This window comes from Chelonia mydas, chromosome 24, assembly GCF_015237465.2.
Source record: "Chelonia mydas isolate rCheMyd1 chromosome 24, rCheMyd1.pri.v2, whole genome shotgun sequence".
NCBI classification, from domain to species: Eukaryota; Metazoa; Chordata; order Testudines; family Cheloniidae; genus Chelonia; species Chelonia mydas.
The window spans coordinates 8,773,661-8,790,975 of NC_051264.2; the positions used below are offsets into that span (position 1 = coordinate 8,773,661).

At 43.3% G+C, this 17,315-nt stretch overlaps 1 protein-coding gene across 5 annotated transcripts in view; it reads left to right on the forward strand.

The window, feature by feature from the left end:
- Positions 1-17,315, forward strand: part of SELENBP1 (selenium binding protein 1) — a 49,835-nt gene that overhangs the window by 11,959 nt on the left and 20,561 nt on the right. For 2 of the 5 annotated variants that reach the window (XM_043535504.1, XM_043535505.1), the window contains exon 1: positions 11,411-11,438. In XM_043535504.1, coding sequence (XP_043391439.1) covers positions 11,426-11,438 — 13 coding nt within the window. In that variant the 5' untranslated portion in view covers positions 11,411-11,425. Of the gene's footprint in view, positions 1-6,050; positions 6,262-10,770; positions 11,077-11,410; positions 11,439-17,315 lie in introns of those variants that run through there. The other 3 variants (XM_043535503.1, XM_007068118.4, XM_037883076.2) reach the window with 3 other exon arrangements.

Consider the following 17,315-nt stretch of genomic DNA (forward strand, 5'->3'; position numbering starts at 1 on the left):
CAAGCATTTAAAAATCTTGAATCAGCCCCTCAAAAATCATGAGATTTAATTTGGGGTCCTTTTTATTGGTTCTGTTTTGACTCACACTTTGGCCATGTTTTTAAGTGGATAGAAGCAGAGCAGGATAAAACTTTAAATTTCTCATGCTGGGTGTCTGCCTTAGGATGAATCTTTTTGGAAAGTTTTAGGTAAAACGGTTCAGGAATTTCCAAGAATGAGTTTAGGGAAAAAGATGTTAAAATTTTTTTTACAACAGTTTCATTGAGAAGCTTTAGTGCCTTCATGGTTTCGAGCACTAGAGATTTGAAATTTGGTAGGGGGTTTCCCTGGTGTCAGTGATGTGCCTTTTGCCGTACCTGTAAAAATTTGCTCAAATATGGGGAAGTTATGAGCCTCTGAAAATCACAGTTTGCACATGCTCAGCAGAGACTTTAGGGTTTGGCAGCTAAGAAGTCCAAAGTGTCCATAGGCAGTAAGCATACACCATCCCTCACAGCTCCTACATGCCACCAGTCTGGGCATTTGCCATCCTCATAGATCGACTGGGACTGCTCCCTCCATGAGCAGCAGTAGCTGAGATTGCTCCTTCTGGCTGCTGGAGCTGTGGTGGCACCAGGCACAGGAACTGAGAGTAGGCAGAATCTCTCTCGTGCTCTCAATGGTCTCAATGGCAGAGAAATGATGGTGGTGAGGACTAAAGGGAGAAGAAGTTGCAAGAGCCAGAGGCTGCGGAGAAGCAGGGAGGGAGAAAGGCAGAAGCTAAGCATTGGCGGGAGAGGATAGGCGCAAAGCAGGGAGGAGACAAGCTAGGCGCACAAGGGCAGATGGGTCCCCTACAGAGCCTGGAATTTAACACAGGAGCCCTCAGTCTTTGTTCCTTCGTTGTCAGCAAATAACTGTGAAACCCACTTGCAAAGGGTATGATTCATCCAATCTCCAAAGACTGGTCCATGTAGAGGATAACAGCCTACTATTGCTACAAGTTACTCCATTAACTGGTACATTAACTCCATTACATCAAGAATTGTAACATTCAAAAACCAGTAAGAGAGCACTTCAGTCTCCCTGGACACTCAATAACAGACTTAAAAGTGGCAATTCTTCTTCAAAAACAGACTTCAACGAGAAACTGCAGAACTGGAATTAATTTGCAAACTGGACACCATCAAATTAGGCCTGAATAAAGACTGGGAGTGGATGGGTCACTACAAAAAGTACTTTTTCCCTCTCTTGATATTCACCCCTTCTTGTCAAATGTTGAGAATAGGCCACTTCCACCTTAATTGAATTGGCCTCTTTAGCACTGACTCCCAACTTGTGTAAGGCAACTCCCATCTTTTCATGTGCTGTAATATTTATACTGCTTACTGTATTTTTCACTCCATGCATCTGGTGAAGTGGGTTTTAGCCCACGAAAGCTTATGCCCAAATAAATTTGTTAGTCTCTAGGATGCCACAAAGACTCCTCATTGTTTTTCCATTAACTGAAGTGATAGAGGTCTGTGTGTGGATCTGAAGGCCTGAATTCTGCTGTTGACCAAATTTTGGGGTCAGTATGGCTCCACATGATGGAATTTTTTTTCCCCTTTATTTTTTAATAAACTAGGGCATTACATTCCAAAAAACTATATTAAAAGAACATTAAGGTTGCAAAATCAAGCACTGACAAGTTAGGAAAAGCCAGAATGAAGATTTGCCCATGGAAAGTTAATTTCTCTTGTATGTATACATTATGAAAACACTCTTTAATTACACAATCACATACTATTTTTAATACAGGACCCCCGTCTCATTCAATGCAGAGAATGTATGGTACTTTGAGGATGAATCACGGTTGTGTAGTGAATGAGTGTTGTCTGTAGGACCTCTGCCTCATTTGTTGCAGAAGCTGAAAGGTGTGGGGGGGTTGGTTTTGTTTGTTTCTATTGTAATAGGGATGCTGCTTTTTATGACAGCTGGGACTGCAACATGTGCTGCTGGGATGTGTTGGGAAAGCGGTGACAGGAGGTGAATCTTAGGCAGCTCTGGGTCTCTGTTGGGAACAGGAGATCTTGGAATAGGAGACAGACTGTGACCTGTCTGTCTAAGTACTTATCTGGACCCCCTGAAAGGTGTGTTGTGAATGAGAGATTGAAAAAAGAGAAAGGATGGTCTTCTGGTTAAAGAAGTAGAATACTACCTTGAAGAATTGAAGTAAAAAAACTTGCAGTTGTGAGTCTCAGGGCCCCAGTCAGCTGGCTCGGACTCGTGGGGCTCAGGCTGCAGGGTTATACCATGAGCACAAATCAGCTGACCCAGGCCAATCCTGGCTGTGCCACGGGTCTTTTATTGCAGTGTAGACATACCCTTGCACAGGCTCCAACTCCAGGGGTGCTCCAGGGCTGGAGCACCCACGGGGAAAAATTGGTGGCTGCTCTGCACCCACTGGCAGTCAAGCTCCCCACCCCATCCCACCCCCACCGCCTCTCCTGGGCGTGCCACGTCCCTGCTTCTCCTCCCAGTGTTTGCTGCCACAAAACAGCTGTTTCATGGCAACAAGCTCTGGGAGGGAAGGGAGAGGAGCAGGAACATGGTGCACTCAGGGGAAGAGGCGGGGCCAGGCATTTGGAGAAGGGGTTGGAATGGGGGTGGGGCACAGGCGGAGTTGGGGTGGGGTGGAGGCAAAGGGGGGGGTCGAGCACCCACCAGCGCCAGCAGAAGTCAGCGCCTGTGTTCCCTTGGAGTCTATCCCTGCCTCTGCCACAGGGTTCCTATGTGATGCTGCGCTAGTTGCTTAAAACAAAATTTTCACAGCTGGCAACTACTTGGGTGTTCCTCATTTTGTGTCTGCTCAATGTGAGACATATGGGGCCAGATTTGCACAAGTGCTGAGTGCTCACAACCAGGGTGGATTTGATTTAAATAAAATTGATTTAAATCACTAGTCAGGAAGACTTGATTTAATCATGGATTTCTACGTAAAAGTGCATTCTTGTTGATTGTTATAACCTTAATACATATTCTTCACAACTCAGAGATAGCTGTAGGTTTCATTTTTAGAAGGTACACACTATACATTTTTAAACAGTGATTTATTTTGAAAACTTTTCAGATTAGTTTTACAGCTATATCAGAAAATGAATGATTGGTTATTTCATTTACCAAAGGTAATTGAAGCAGATATTTATGAAGTCATTGGGAAGTGAACTCTCATTAATATTTGGAGGATTTTCTTGCCATGTAGTATTAGGAGGAGAACATCACCAGACAGACATTTAAATTGTTTTATTTAACTAAAACAATGTTAAATATTCTGCATATTTTTCTTCAGCAGTAAATATATAATATTTTAACAAAAAAGCATATGTCCCTCACTTCTCATGTTTATCTCCAGACTCCTTCTCCAGATCTATTCCGCCCCCAACAATCTTCTATTCATTGAACTTTTTGAAAATTTGCACTTTTAAAGAGAGGTAAGGGATTGACTCTGTGTACACAAATTTGCACAGGGACAACAGGGTTGAGGTCTATTATTTCTCAGCTCTATAATTTATTTTAAAACATTTTTGCTGTTAACAAGAACGTTATCTCTGGAGACACAAATCCACAGTTTGAGAACTGCAAAACTAAGCATCTCTGATGGTATCTTCTAGACTGAGCACTGGGTCCCACTAGGTAGATAGAAAGATTAACCTAAATAATCTATACAGAAGCCCCTGAAACCCCATAAAATTGGGTCCCTAATCCATGAAGTATTGGAACTCGTTTACAAAACTTTTCTTAAACATTACATGAATATATTGTCTTATACTATAGAATTATATTTTATAATCCCTATTTCATGATGAGATACATTGTAGCTCAAAGGTATCTTTAGGTAGGTTTTTGAGGAAAAAAACATATTATCAAAAAAATCTGATTTAAATTAAAAAAAAAAAAATCATGGATTTTTATCCACCCTGCTCACAACTGCAACTGAAGTCAATTGGAGCTATGCTTTGATCACTATGCAAAATGCTAAGTGCTCTGAAAAAAATCAGACCATAGGCATCTCAGATTGAGCACCCAAAGTTAGTTCCTTCTCCTCTCTCTCTGATCCTCTCTACGGTAAGAAGAAAAGGAGGACTTGTGGCACCTTAGAGACTAACCAATTTATTTGAGCATGAGCTTTCGTGAGCTACAGCTCACTTCATCGGATGCATACTGTGGAAATCGCAGAAGACATTATATACACAGACACCATGAAACAATACCTCCTCCCACCCCACTCTCCTGCTGGTAATAGCTTATCTAAAGTGATCATCAAGTTGGGCCATTTCCAGCTGTTACTCTGAAACCTGTCATTATCTACGGTAAGAGAATTCCATGTGCAGTATAATGTTTTGTTTTGGTAAGGTTTTATTTTTGGTCCTTTATTTTGATACTTATTTCACAATCAGAAGAGGAAAAAAATAACGTTATTCGGCCAAATCCTTCAGTCCTTACTCAGTCAAAACTCTCAATGCCACTTTTCCTAAAGGTTGCATAATTTACTCTCTTATTTTGTAGACATCCATTTAAACATACACTGTGCTTTACAGACACTGAAAGGACAAGATCCCAATCCCAAGCTGCCTGTAAAGACAAATATGAGAAGAGTATTATTTACAATTGGATGATGATATTTATTTTCCTAGTATGTTTACCCTGACTTCGTTGGCCAACATATTTTGTTTTTGGATTAATGACAACCATAAAAGCTGAGGAGAATGAAGGTCAGATCCATGCTTCATGAGGAAGGTTTGCAGCTGGTTTTGATGATGGGATAAGTGATACAAACAAAGCGTTGCATAATTTTTGGTTTCTTAATGTGTTAAAGTATTGGGTGTGGGGAGAGGTCAGTGTTGGGGTATATAGATTGAAATTGACCATCCATCCATCCATCTTGTCCAGGGAAGCTTTGAGCAAAAGTAATTGCCAGCTCAGATTGTAATTGTTGACTTGCAGCATGTGAAATATGTTTGATATGTCTCAGCCCAGTTCCTAGTGAACAATTATTGTTATTTTTATCATGGTAACATCTAAGGACCCCACTGTACTAGGCTGTCTGCAAACAAACAGACAGTTGTTGCCTTGGAGAGCTCACAATCTAGTATCCACAACACACCTTTAATTGGTACAATTGTTGGTGGTCATAGCACTGAAACCAAAAAATTGAAAGAACCTAGGACAACTCAATGTACATGCTGTCTGCATTTGAAGAATTATAGATCAGAACATGATGACGTGGAGATCATCTTGTGCGCTTTGAGAATGGTCTGTATAGACTCTCACAAAGAGCTATAAATAAAAAATTATGGCATTTGAAGTTATTTGCTTAATACATACCTTCATTTCACATTCTGTACAGTGCAATCAGGCTGTCATCTGTTATTGCAAAAGTGGGGAGGGTGGCAGATATTGTTAAATCTCATGATTCAGGGCGTAAGATGATTGCTTCAGGTATGAAGAAAAACTCAATCACATACAGCATTGCACAACTGGCCCTGGAGGAGAAAAAATTTGCCTCCCTGTGATTATTGGGGATGTGGGACACCAGAACAGATGGGCCAAATGTCTGATTTTCTATAACCAATTCAGGGTTCTCAGACATCAGGTGCGGCTCAGACATCAATTAAAAATCTGTGGGCTAAATTCAAAGGACATACAATTTTTGTATTGCTAGAAATATACTGAATTAGAAACTGATATAGTTATTCTAGTACAAACCCCTCCTGTGGATGTAGGTATGTTATAAAGGTACTTTATAACAGTATAGCTTATAAACCCCTAGTTGTATCGTTTTAGCTATATGGGTTTCTAAACCAACATAATTATAACAGGACAAAAACTGTGTTTAGATCAGCCCAAAGCAATGTATAAATGGGTCTAAGAGAATGGAAGTTGGTCATCAACGTTTCGATGTCATGGTAATAAGTGCTATACAGAAACCTCAGACAGATGGAGAGGTAGAACTTACACTCTGAAGGACCAAACGAAGTTGTACGTTACTCATGGTGGTTGTTGTTTTTTTCCCCTTCTCTCTTAAACAGAGTTTGTCCTGCTCTGAGTGTTATAGTTTTGACTGGGTGAATGTGATGAACCTGACTTCACCATCTTGCACCCCGTGCACTGGGCCTGCCAGCTCCACTCTCCTGGCTCCACAGCTCAAAGCTAAGTTGCAGTTCTCCTCCAAGGTCTATATGTACGCAACATAATCAAGGCCCGACTCCAATTCTGTGCTCATGATAGACACCTTCCAAGGTGAATACTAAGTCTCACTTCTTCCATGCCAACCACTAGACATAAGTCAAAGATACTTAGTGTTATATTTGTTGTTTTTTTAGTTAACTGAGCCAATGTGAAGCACACATGGCTAACCTGAGTAACAGCCTGATCATATTGCTGTAACTCATATCCTTGCTCTGGACACATGCTCCCTGCTGTTTGGCACTCTCACTCATTGAGTGGGATTTTCACAAGCCAGCAGTAGTCTAACTCTGCTCTCCATACCTTCAATGGGTAAAACTCCCCATGATTCCAGTGGGAAGAGAGAGAGGCCAATGAGGAGCACTTGTGAAAATCCCACTTGGTGTCTAAAATTTAGGCCCTAGATCCTGCAATTGGGGTCATGTGAATGGACCCTCGGAGCTGTTTGGAGCCCCATTGGCTTCAGAGGGATGCTGCAGAAGCACGTGGGTCTTCCTGGAAGAGATGATTGCAAGATCAGAGACTTAAAATCCAAACTCTGAGACAGCTCTTCAGTATATGTTCTGGGGGTTGTTTAATATAATAAGCATGCCTTTGGGTACTCTAAAAAAATAGTAAGGTGGACTAGGGTGATATATTTCAGAGCAGCTGCCGTGTTAGTCTGTATCCACAAAAAGAAAAGGAGGACTTGTGGCACCTTAGAGACTAACAAATTTATTTGAGCTTAAGCTTTCGTGAGCTACAGCTCACTTCATCGGATGCATTCAGTGGAAAATACAGTGGGGAGATTTATATACACAGAACATGAAACAATGGGTGTTATCATACACACTGTAACGAGAGTGATCAGGTACGGTGAGCTATTACCAGCAGGAGAGCGGGGGGGTGGAGGGGGAACCTTTTGTAGTGATAATCAAGGTGAGCCATTTCCAGCAGTTGACAAGAACATCTGAGGAACAGTGGGTGGGGGCGGGATAAACATGGCAAAATAGTTTTACTTTGTGTAATGACCCATCCAATCCCAGTCTCTATTCAAGCCTAAGTTAATTGTATCCAGTTTGCAAATTAATTCCAATTCAGCAGTCTCTCCTTGGAGTCTGTTTTTGAAGTTTTTTTGTTGAAGAATTGCCACTTTTAGGTCTGTAATCGAGTGACCAAAGAGATTGAAGTGTTCTCCGATTGGTTTTTGAATGTTATCATTCTTGACGTCTGATTTGTGTCCATTTATTCTTTTACGTAGAGACTGTCCAGTTTGGCCAATATACATGGCAGAGGGGCATTGCTGGCACATGATGGTGTATATCACATCCGATGAAGTGAGTGAAGCTCACGAAAGCTTATGCTCAAATCAATTTGTTAGTGTCTAAGGTGCCAGAAGTCCTCCTTTTCTTTTTAGGGTGATATAGTTACTCTTTTAAAATGGTAGCTTGAAAAACACTGAAGTAGGCACCTATTTTTAGCTAAAATTACATGTTAAAAACAAATCATTAAGGAGGGAACAGGGTGTGGGGTAGGCAGTGGTGGGTCCTCTTGTATTAATTTTGATTAAATAAATGAGCCAAAGATATTAACATAACCACTGTGTTAAACAAGGTCTGGTGTTTGGTATATAGAAACTTCAGCCTGCTTAATACCGTGGCAAAACACTATTAAAAGTCCTTTGAACCTTTTATTAAAGATACAGAACAGAAGGGAAAGCATTTGAAATGTAAAGTATTAAGTAAGGCTTTCATTTTAACAACATCCCTTGTTCCCTTTCCCTGCAGAGATTTAGAAGGAAAAACCTCATTTGACAGTCTTGTAGATGTTGTTAAAGACGGTAAAAACTGTTCTTCTGGGGAAAAGAGAAGGTGTTAGTTGAAATGAGCTAGAGCTGTTGCCAAAGTTCAAACCAGTTTCATCTCAGGTAGTGTTGGGATTCACGATGTCACCAGAGTCCCTCTCTGGCCCGAGTTGGTCAGAATATGTCTCAGGATTAGGACAAAAAGGGTCTGGAGTCCTAGAAGATGCGGGTGGGAGGGGAAGGCGAGAGAAAGAGAAGGGGCGGGGGCAGCCCTGATGTGAAGCTCACTCCAGTAGCCTCCATCTGTTCTTCCTGATTTTTTTTTCTGTTCTTCTCCACACAAAGTCCCTTTCTTTCTTTAAGGACCCCCAAAGAGAATGGTGGGTGGTATAACCCAACCCCTCATTATTTAGTCTACCAATTATGCCTAATATCCAACATGCCAATTTTGGTTTGTTAATTTCCGGTTTCACATATTGTTTTTACCAACCATGATTTTGAATCAGTCCTTGAATCATATCGTGGTCTTTTTGTTCAGACTAATTCAGTTTTTCTGTCTCCGTTTTGTTCCTTTTCCCATCAACTTTTCTTGTTATAGTTATTGTATCATCTACTTTTTACAACTGAGCTCACAATTAAAGTACATTTGTCAGCCCAATTATCCCAACGGCCCCCAGAAATTAAACTGTGTAGAATTTGACAAGGTACAAAAATAACTATTAGCAGAAACAGCCCAAGGACAGGTAGGAGTTATAACCTCATGTTTCTCTTGAGTGATTCTCTCTGTCTGATTAAAGGAGTGGCTTTGCTCAGAGCCAGTGGGAGCAGTGTCTGCCTAATGTGCCTGGAGACCAGGGTGAAGAGTGAGAAAAATAATACATATCCCTTATATAATGCTTTCCATCTGTAGCTAACATGGCAGTATCCCCATTATTAGAGATGAAGAAACAGAGGAACAAAGACAGATTCACAGATTCCAATGCCAGAAGGGATCATTGTGATCATCTAGCCTGACCTCCTATATAACACGGGCCAGGAACTTCCCCAAAATAATCCATAGAGCAGATCTTTTAGATAAATTTACAATCTTGATTTAAAAATTGGCAGGGATGGAGACTAGAGTCCACCACAACTCCCAGCAAATTGTTCCAATGAGTAATTACTCTGTTAAATATTTACACCTTCTTTCCAAAAGACTAGCCAAACACCCAGCAGGTCAGTGGCTGAGCTGGGAATACAACCCATACTGGCAAATATTAAATGAATTCTCAATAGAAGAGCGGTTCCCAAACTTGTTCTGCCGCTTGTGCAGGGAAAGCCCCTGGCAGGCCGGGCCAGTTTGTTTACCTGCTGCGTCCGCAGGTTCAGCCGATCGCGGGTCCCAGTGGCCACGGTTTTCTGCTCCAGGCCAATGGGAGCTGCTGGAAGTGGCGCAGGCCGAGAGACGTACTGGCCGCCGCTTCCAGCGGCTCCCATTGGCCTGGAGCAGTGAACCGCGGCCAGTGGGAGCCGCGATCGGCTGAACCTGCGGACATGGCAGGTAAACAAACCAGCCGGCCCGCCAGGGGTTTTCCCTGCACAAGCAGCAGAAGAAGTTTGGGAACCACTGCAATAGAGCATTGCTAAATTTTCTTGCATCCTTTTTATGCACTGTAATTGAAGCTTTGTTCATTCAAGAATTTGCAGAAGACAAACTTCAGGCCCATTGTCAACATTAACTTAATCACAAAACAGAATACATTTTGCTACAAAATGAAATGCCTTTTGATTGGAAGCAATTGATAGAGGGCAGAGTATCCAAACAGGAAAGAGAAACAATGCCATGTGACATAGATGACCCATCTCACAGCTGGAATATTGATTTGTAACTATCAAGTACTTGGAGGAATTCACAGCAAATAATTTTCGAGCACAAAACTTTTGGCAAGTGGTTTGGGAATGGCAAAAAAATTAGTTTAAAAAATGCAAACTGCTCATGTACAATTTGCATACAGGAAAAAGGGCTAAACTCACCAAATAAATTGTTAGCTGCAGTTTGTTCATTTGATTCTACCAACCAGTCCCTTGGCTCTAGTATTGTCAAGGGGGTTCTCAATGGTGGGTTTTGAGAAGAGGTTAGGGTTTCAGTTGAATAATTTGTGGATTGTGGGGGTGGGGGAAGGGATAGGCTTGCAGTTGTACAATGCTACATCCTCCCCTGAGAACATTTTTGGAAATGGTGGGGCAAAAAAATATTGCTCTTTAGAAAGCCAGGGGGGAAAATATTATATTTGTTCCTGATCAGGGACAGTTTAGCAGTATCCAAAGTGGAAGATGATCTTTCCTGGGAGCAGAGAAATCCCTCCCTTCAAATCATCTATTGAGTGGGGCGGGGGGAGGGGGGAAGAGGTGTTGGTTGATTGTGGAAGATGGCTCCCCTCAAAAAAAAAAAAAATTAAGCTCTGAAGTTTTCATGGGAGAAATGGATCTAACTGTAACTAGCAGGAAGAGCTTTTGCAGCTGTCTTGCTTAGAGGATTGAAAAAACATGTAAATGAAAAAAACCCACCGGCCTGCCAAGCAAGAGACAATTGGGAGCTGTAACTAGGTCATGCATTCACTGCCTGCTGGAGAACTTGAAATATTGCCTAGAAGCAAGAGTTTTATGAACAGAATTGTTTCCTCTCCCTTTCACTGTTAAAAGCCTGTTTTTTCTCTGTGTAAGAAAGCTATTAGTGTGCCGCAAACATACACACATCCCTAGTATATGGGTAGAAGCAGGTGGGAGCTCCACCAGAACCAGCTGCGTTACCCAACCTTTGGGGAAGGGAGCAGTAGAGTCCTTCGGAGCCTTAATAGCGTCCCTGTGTATTATTAGCAGGGAGAGAAGGAGGTGGTGTGCTACTCTGGAACCTCCTACATGCTTTCCACCATTAGACCTCCCCTTTGCAGCTCCCTTCCAAACCCTCCTGCCCGCCCACTGAACTGCTATATATGATCCTTCAATACCAGCCTTTGCTCTGTGGAATCTTCTCCTGTCACACTGCAAACGCTGCTTATTCCAAGTCATAAGCAGCTGAGAATCTGACCAGAAGGCACTCAACATGGGTAAGAAACTGTCCCCAGTCTGCAACTAGCATTAGGCATGAAGACCTACAGTTTTGGCTGGTTTCCAACCTGTTATCTTGCTGCTGTTGGTATTTGCAGGCTGCAGCATTTATCCTTTGAAACTTCTTACTTTTTCCCTAAGCAGGGACTTGCAGATTTGCTACTGAATAACCAGTGCAGAGTACATGTAAGGAGCACTGTGGGCTAAAGTTTTGTTTGACTGATAAAAAGTTTTTCTTTAAGCTACTTAAACTAAAAATAACACTAAGTTTTAAAATCTTTAACTGCATCTCTTGGTATGTGAGCAACAGCTACATTTGTTTGTTTCAGAATTTGGAAGCTGCATGAAATGAGTAATAACGGTAATCTTGCTGAGAGACTAATTCTGAATCTCCCCTCTTTTAAGGGAGACTGTCAGGTAGCTAATGACCAACATATAACACTGTATTTACTTGCTTTCTACAAATCCTACTACTAATATAAACTCCTTTTGGAAACACTTTTTGGGGAAACAATGAACACAAATAGAGGATTTTTTTCTTTAGATATAAATATTCCCTTATATTATTTACAGCCTAACTAGTATATTGTGCTTGACATGTTACATGAAAAGGTCCTTGGAGACCATGGTAAAAAACCCTTATAGAGGCAGAATGCTAAACTGACTAGACTGGTTTAACTGTCCAACCTGAATATTTCCTTTCTGCAGTTCTGACAGTATAAATGGTGAAAAGTAAACTAGAGTTTGTTTATTAGGAGGATTTGATTAGTAACACAGATAAGGCTCCTGTCATGATGACTGCAGTGTACATGCCTAAAGAGTGATCCGAATACCATACATACAGAGAAAACTATGTCTCTGTGCCAACACAGAATTGAGATGCTTTATGGATTTCTGATTAACGCTAAATCAATCTCCGATGGGGGAGGAGGAAGCCCTCTTGTGCAGGTTTTTAGAGTCGAGACAGAATCCTCGATCTCTGTGATCATGAGTGATCAGTTGTTTAGGTGGGGTCTTGTTTCGCTTTTTCACACAAGTGTTACTTTTGGCCCTTTCATACTGTTAATGCTTAGTTTGTGACTGTTGAACAATGACATAATTACTGCTATTGTCCTCCAGGTCTGCTGTATATGCTTATCAGTTTAATGTGGGCAAAGTTATGTCATAAAACTAACTTGTTTGACTACCTCCTTTTTAATGTGTTACTGGATAAGTCAAACAATCTTGTAGCTGGATAAGAGAACTGCCTCTTTGTTCAAACTAACAAGCAGATGATGTGCAAAAGATATTCCACTGCACCAATCTAATGCTTCCAGTATGAAGAGGAAAACTAAAGACTTAATCCCATTTGATTTGCTGTAAATGGGTTTCCCCCATCTCAAAAAGAGTATAGCACAGACATGCTTTAACGTAAGCTAACTTACAAAGCATACAGTAGTAGTGGTGGGCTGTGTTGATCAATGTGAAAGGTCTGTTAGGCTCATTATACAAGTTTGTTTTATGGGAGGCAGTTATAACTTGGCTATAAGAATTTAATGTTGCTGAGTCATGGTACACAGTGTCAAACTCAAATTGTGCAATCATATACATAAAAGTGTAGTTGTTTAGTGGTGCAGTTAAACATGCTGTAATCTTTCATACTCCTTTAACCTCAAACATACTGCTTTAAACTAAATTATGTAGAAAGGTATCCCTTGATTGTGCAAATGGCTGTTACATTGAACTAACTGGCATGCAGTACTCTATCCAGAGGCTGAAACAGATTGTAAATTTGTGATCATATTGCATGTTGTAAGTCTATAAAATCTATAGTCTCTTTAGGCAGACTTCCAACAACTCCTGTTTTATCTGAACAGTCTGCAGATTTACTGTAGCTGCCTCAATAGGCTTTATAGCTCAGCCATAATAATGTAACAGCCAGGTTGCATAAGCATAAAGGAAATGACCTTTTTATTTTTAAAATACTGTTCTTCTCAGAAATTATTATTAAAATAGGCTCCCACATCCCATTTTTATCGCTTGCATGGTACCTAGTGTCTTTGGGCTTCTTTTTGTATTCCCATGGCACCTTTGCCCGATAAATCTGAAAGCATTTTACAGCTATTTATTAAAAGTCTACAGCCCCCTGGGACTAACATGATCCAATAGCTGGAAGTTGAAGCTAGACAAATTCAGACTAGAAATAGGGTATATGCTTTTAACAGTGAAAATAATTAACCATCGAAACAATTTACCAAGGGTCATGGTGGATTCTCCATCACTGACAATTTTAAAATCAAGACTGGATATTTTTCTAAAATATCTGCTCTAGGAATTACTTGGGGAAGTTCTATGGTCTGTGTTATACAGAAGGTCAGACTGGATGATCACAATGGTCCCTTCTGGCATTAGAATCTATGAAAGTATTATTATTCCCAAACAGGCACAGAGAAATGAAGTGACTTGCCCTAGGATCACACAGTGAGTCAGCAATAGCAACAACTAGAACCTAGGTATCTTGAGGTTAGTCCCCTGTTCTGACCACTAGACTAGAGCAGGAGTTTCATCCTTTTTCTTTCTGAGGTCCCCCCAACATGCTATAAAAATTCCACAGCCCACCTGCACCCCACAACTGTTTTTCTGCATATCCACTAGATTAAAAGCCAAGGCTGGCGTTAGGGGTAGCAAGCAGGGCAATTGCCCGGGGCCCCATGAAGCTAAGTTACTTGGGCTTCAACTTCAGCCCTGGGCGGCAGGATGGTGGCGGGGCTCAGGCTTCAGCTTTCTGCCTTGGGCCCCACCAAGTCTAACACCAGCCCTGCTCTCTGGTTTATTTTGGCAGACCCGCTGAAACCTGCTTGCAGCCTTCCAGGGGAGCCCAGACCTCTGGTTGAGAGCCCCTGGACTAGAGGATACAGTCTTCACTTTCTGACTTTGTACAGCAGGTTCTCTCATTTAGCAGAGCTTGGTGTGGTTAAAACACTAGGGTGGGGATGAACTGTAATTCTCAGGGATGACCTTTGGTTGTATAGGGGTCCTTGGAATCATCAGAAGAACGGCCCTTTACTATTTCCATGAGGTCATGAAAACTGCCTCCCCCAACTTTAAACTCTGCTGGGTGGCAGGAGAGGAGGCGTTGCAGGCCCCTGAGGTCTGTTCCTTCACTGTTCTATTGGGAATTATGGTTCATATCTTCAATATATAATATATAAATGTTGCGGTAGGCCATCCATATACCCTCTCGTTAACTAGAACAGAGGTTGCCAAGCTGTGGCCTATGGAGCACTTGCTGGTAGTTTATTGATTATGAGCTGGCTGCTCACATGGGGCTGCCTCACCTCTTGGTATAGGATAGATGGAAGAGGAAGACTGTAGCGAAGCGAGGACTCACCGGCATGACTCCTCCTGCTGGTAGTCTTGGAATAAGCTCTTTTCCAGCTTACAGAGCACCCTCTGCAGGCCAGTATCTCACCTGCCACAGGTCCCCGTGTCCCTCCCGAACCCCAGTGCCTGTTTACCCTAGAGTTCTGCTCTAGCAGTACCCCACTCTCTGGGTCTCCACTCCCAGGAGAACCCCCATCCTCTAAACTCAGGTTGCCTCAGTGGCTACTGCCAGTCATAATCTATCCCCCGCTCACTGGGACAGACTGCAGTCTATAATGGCCACTCATCACTGGCAAGGGGTTAGAACCTGCTGCTTTTGCCTACCCTCAGGCTGTCCCTCTGCAGCCCAGTACCTTTTGGCCTTAAACAAGGCCTGCAGCCTGGCAGTTTACTAGGCTGGAGCTCCCCAGCTCCCTTTGCCCTTCCCCAGCACTGCTCCGCTTACGGTACCTTCCTCTCAGGCAGCTAGCCCTTCCCACTCCAGGGCTTGAGCGAGACTCCTTTGCTTCTGGCCCACAGCCCCCTTATAAGGGCCAGGTGTGGCCAGCTACTCCAATCAGCCTAGCTTGGCTGTTTTAACTCCTTTTCTCCAGCTGCAACCCTCTCCAGAGCTGCTTTAACCCCTTCAGGGCCGGAGCGGGGTGACCACCCCGCTACAGATGGAGGTTGGTCCTGGCAGAAACCACCAGAGTCGGAGACCTCCTGGACTAGGACAGGGAGGATTGGGTGGAGCCCCGCGCGGTCGGACGACGCATGGGGCTTTCCATCCTTCCGACCCCTAGGAACATACTCCAGGAGGTGAAGGCTGCCTTGTCACCCGAGTCTCTCATTTTCCTGCAGCGAGCCCTGCGAGAGGGCGTTCTCTGCCCACCCCTCACCCCTGGCCCTCCGGACATTTTTCTTGGGCCCCTGTTCTGCGAGCCCCCCCGGCCTCCCCGCTCCCACACTCCGAGCCGGCTGCATACCCTGCAGCCGGTCCGGTTTCGAACCACGCCCAGAAACCATCTGTACACACTCGTGCTCTATACGTCGCATTTCCTCACCCTCGTGTCCCACCCCGACACCAAATGGCAGGACTGTCTTCCACCTAAAAAGGGTGAGGAGCCCCGGTGGGCCAGCCTTTATTCCACCTTGGTCCCACGGCCCGCCAGGGACATTAGTTGACGGCTCCTTCATGAAGCCGTGAGCATGGGCGTGCACCTGGCACGGTTCACCCCTACACCTGAGGCCTGCCCCTTTTGCGGCATGAGGGAGAACCTGGCGCACGCCTATCTCGAATGCGCCAGGTTGCAGCCCCTATTCTGGCTCCTCCAGGTTGCCTCCTGTTGAGGTTCTGGCTGCACTTCTCCCCACACTTGTTCCTCTTTGCACACCCTATCCATGGCCCCACGAAGTAGCGAGACCTCCTTGTCAACCTCCTCCTGGCTCTGGCCAAAGTCTCCATCTATAATACCAGGAGGAGGATGTTGGACGAGGGGGTGCTTTGCAACTGCGGGGCCTTTTTCCGTTCCTCCCTAGTTTCACGCATCTGGGTAGAGTTCCACTGGGCAGCGTCCGCTGGCTCCCTCAACAGCTTTGAGGAGCAGTGGACGCTGTCCAGGGTTCTCTGCTCGGTGTCCCCATCCGGTATCCTCATTTTGAACCTCTGACCTTCACTCCGATTCCTGTTTTTCATTAGTTGTCCCCCGCAATCAGTTGGTCCCTGGGTCCGGGGGGGGAGGGGCCTTGAGCAGTGGGTGGGCTTGCGCCTGCCCACCTCCCAGGTTTTTCCAATACGACCCCGCTACAGAGACAAAATAAAGAGCAAAGGGAGACAGTGGGACACTCTACTTTCCTGCACCTAGCACTGGTGTAAATGAGTGCAGAAAGAGGATGTAAAATGCTACCAACATCAGAATGGCAGTGTCTTACCCTCACTTTGCACAGGGGCAAATGACTGCACAAGATACAGGGAAACAAAGAATCAAGCCTAGTGTGTCATCTTGGTGAAAAAGGACAAAACACTGCACTAAAAATATCGCTTCCATGTGAGCAACTGCTGTAATTGCCACAAGTCTGTTATCTTTATGGTGACTGGGAGGGGAGGTGGATTGCATGGCAGAGGAGCTTTGTCAATAAAGATATCCTCCACATTTTGGGAAGGAAAAAACCTCAAGTATTCCTGATCTAGCAGTAAACTGGACTAGCTACTTATCCCAGTCACATTGTGATAAATGACAGTAGTTTGCAAAAGCATGTTGGCCTTTTGCTAGATTTCTATTACAAATACAGTCCAACTTCAAGGTATTCTAAACATTCAGTCAGACGCCAAGATAGCTGGGAAGCTGCATTTAATGACGACTATTAGTATGTGTAATGACACGTTAATATCTCTAATGTAAACATTTTTAGCAACATCTTGCTACAGATAGCAGATTCATGACTTGTGTGTTCATGAAGAGCCTGATACAAAATACAGTGAAAGCTATATGTCAACTTCAAACAGATCCTCAACAGTTTATTACAACAGAATATTTGAACAAGTAGGGAAGGAACGGAGAGAAAGTGGGAAGGAAGAAAGAGGAGTAAGATGGGGGAGGGGAAGAAGAAAGGCGGGGAATGTCACCATCTTGCCCTAGGTTATCTCTAGCAAACATTCTAGTTTTAGTGGTCTCTTAATTTATTAATCTGCAGAAGAACAACGTATTTGTGCAATACTAGTCTAGTACTGGTCTAATCCATGTTTTGTCCCTGCTAATGTAGGTGACTAGGAAAAATAGGACAGAGTTTAGTTATATGTATCCATTTTTAATAAAGTTTAAATTGTGCCTTACAGAGCTTAGACATGCAACGGTGTGGAATACATCAGATTGTCTGTCCTTTTGCCTATTTTCAG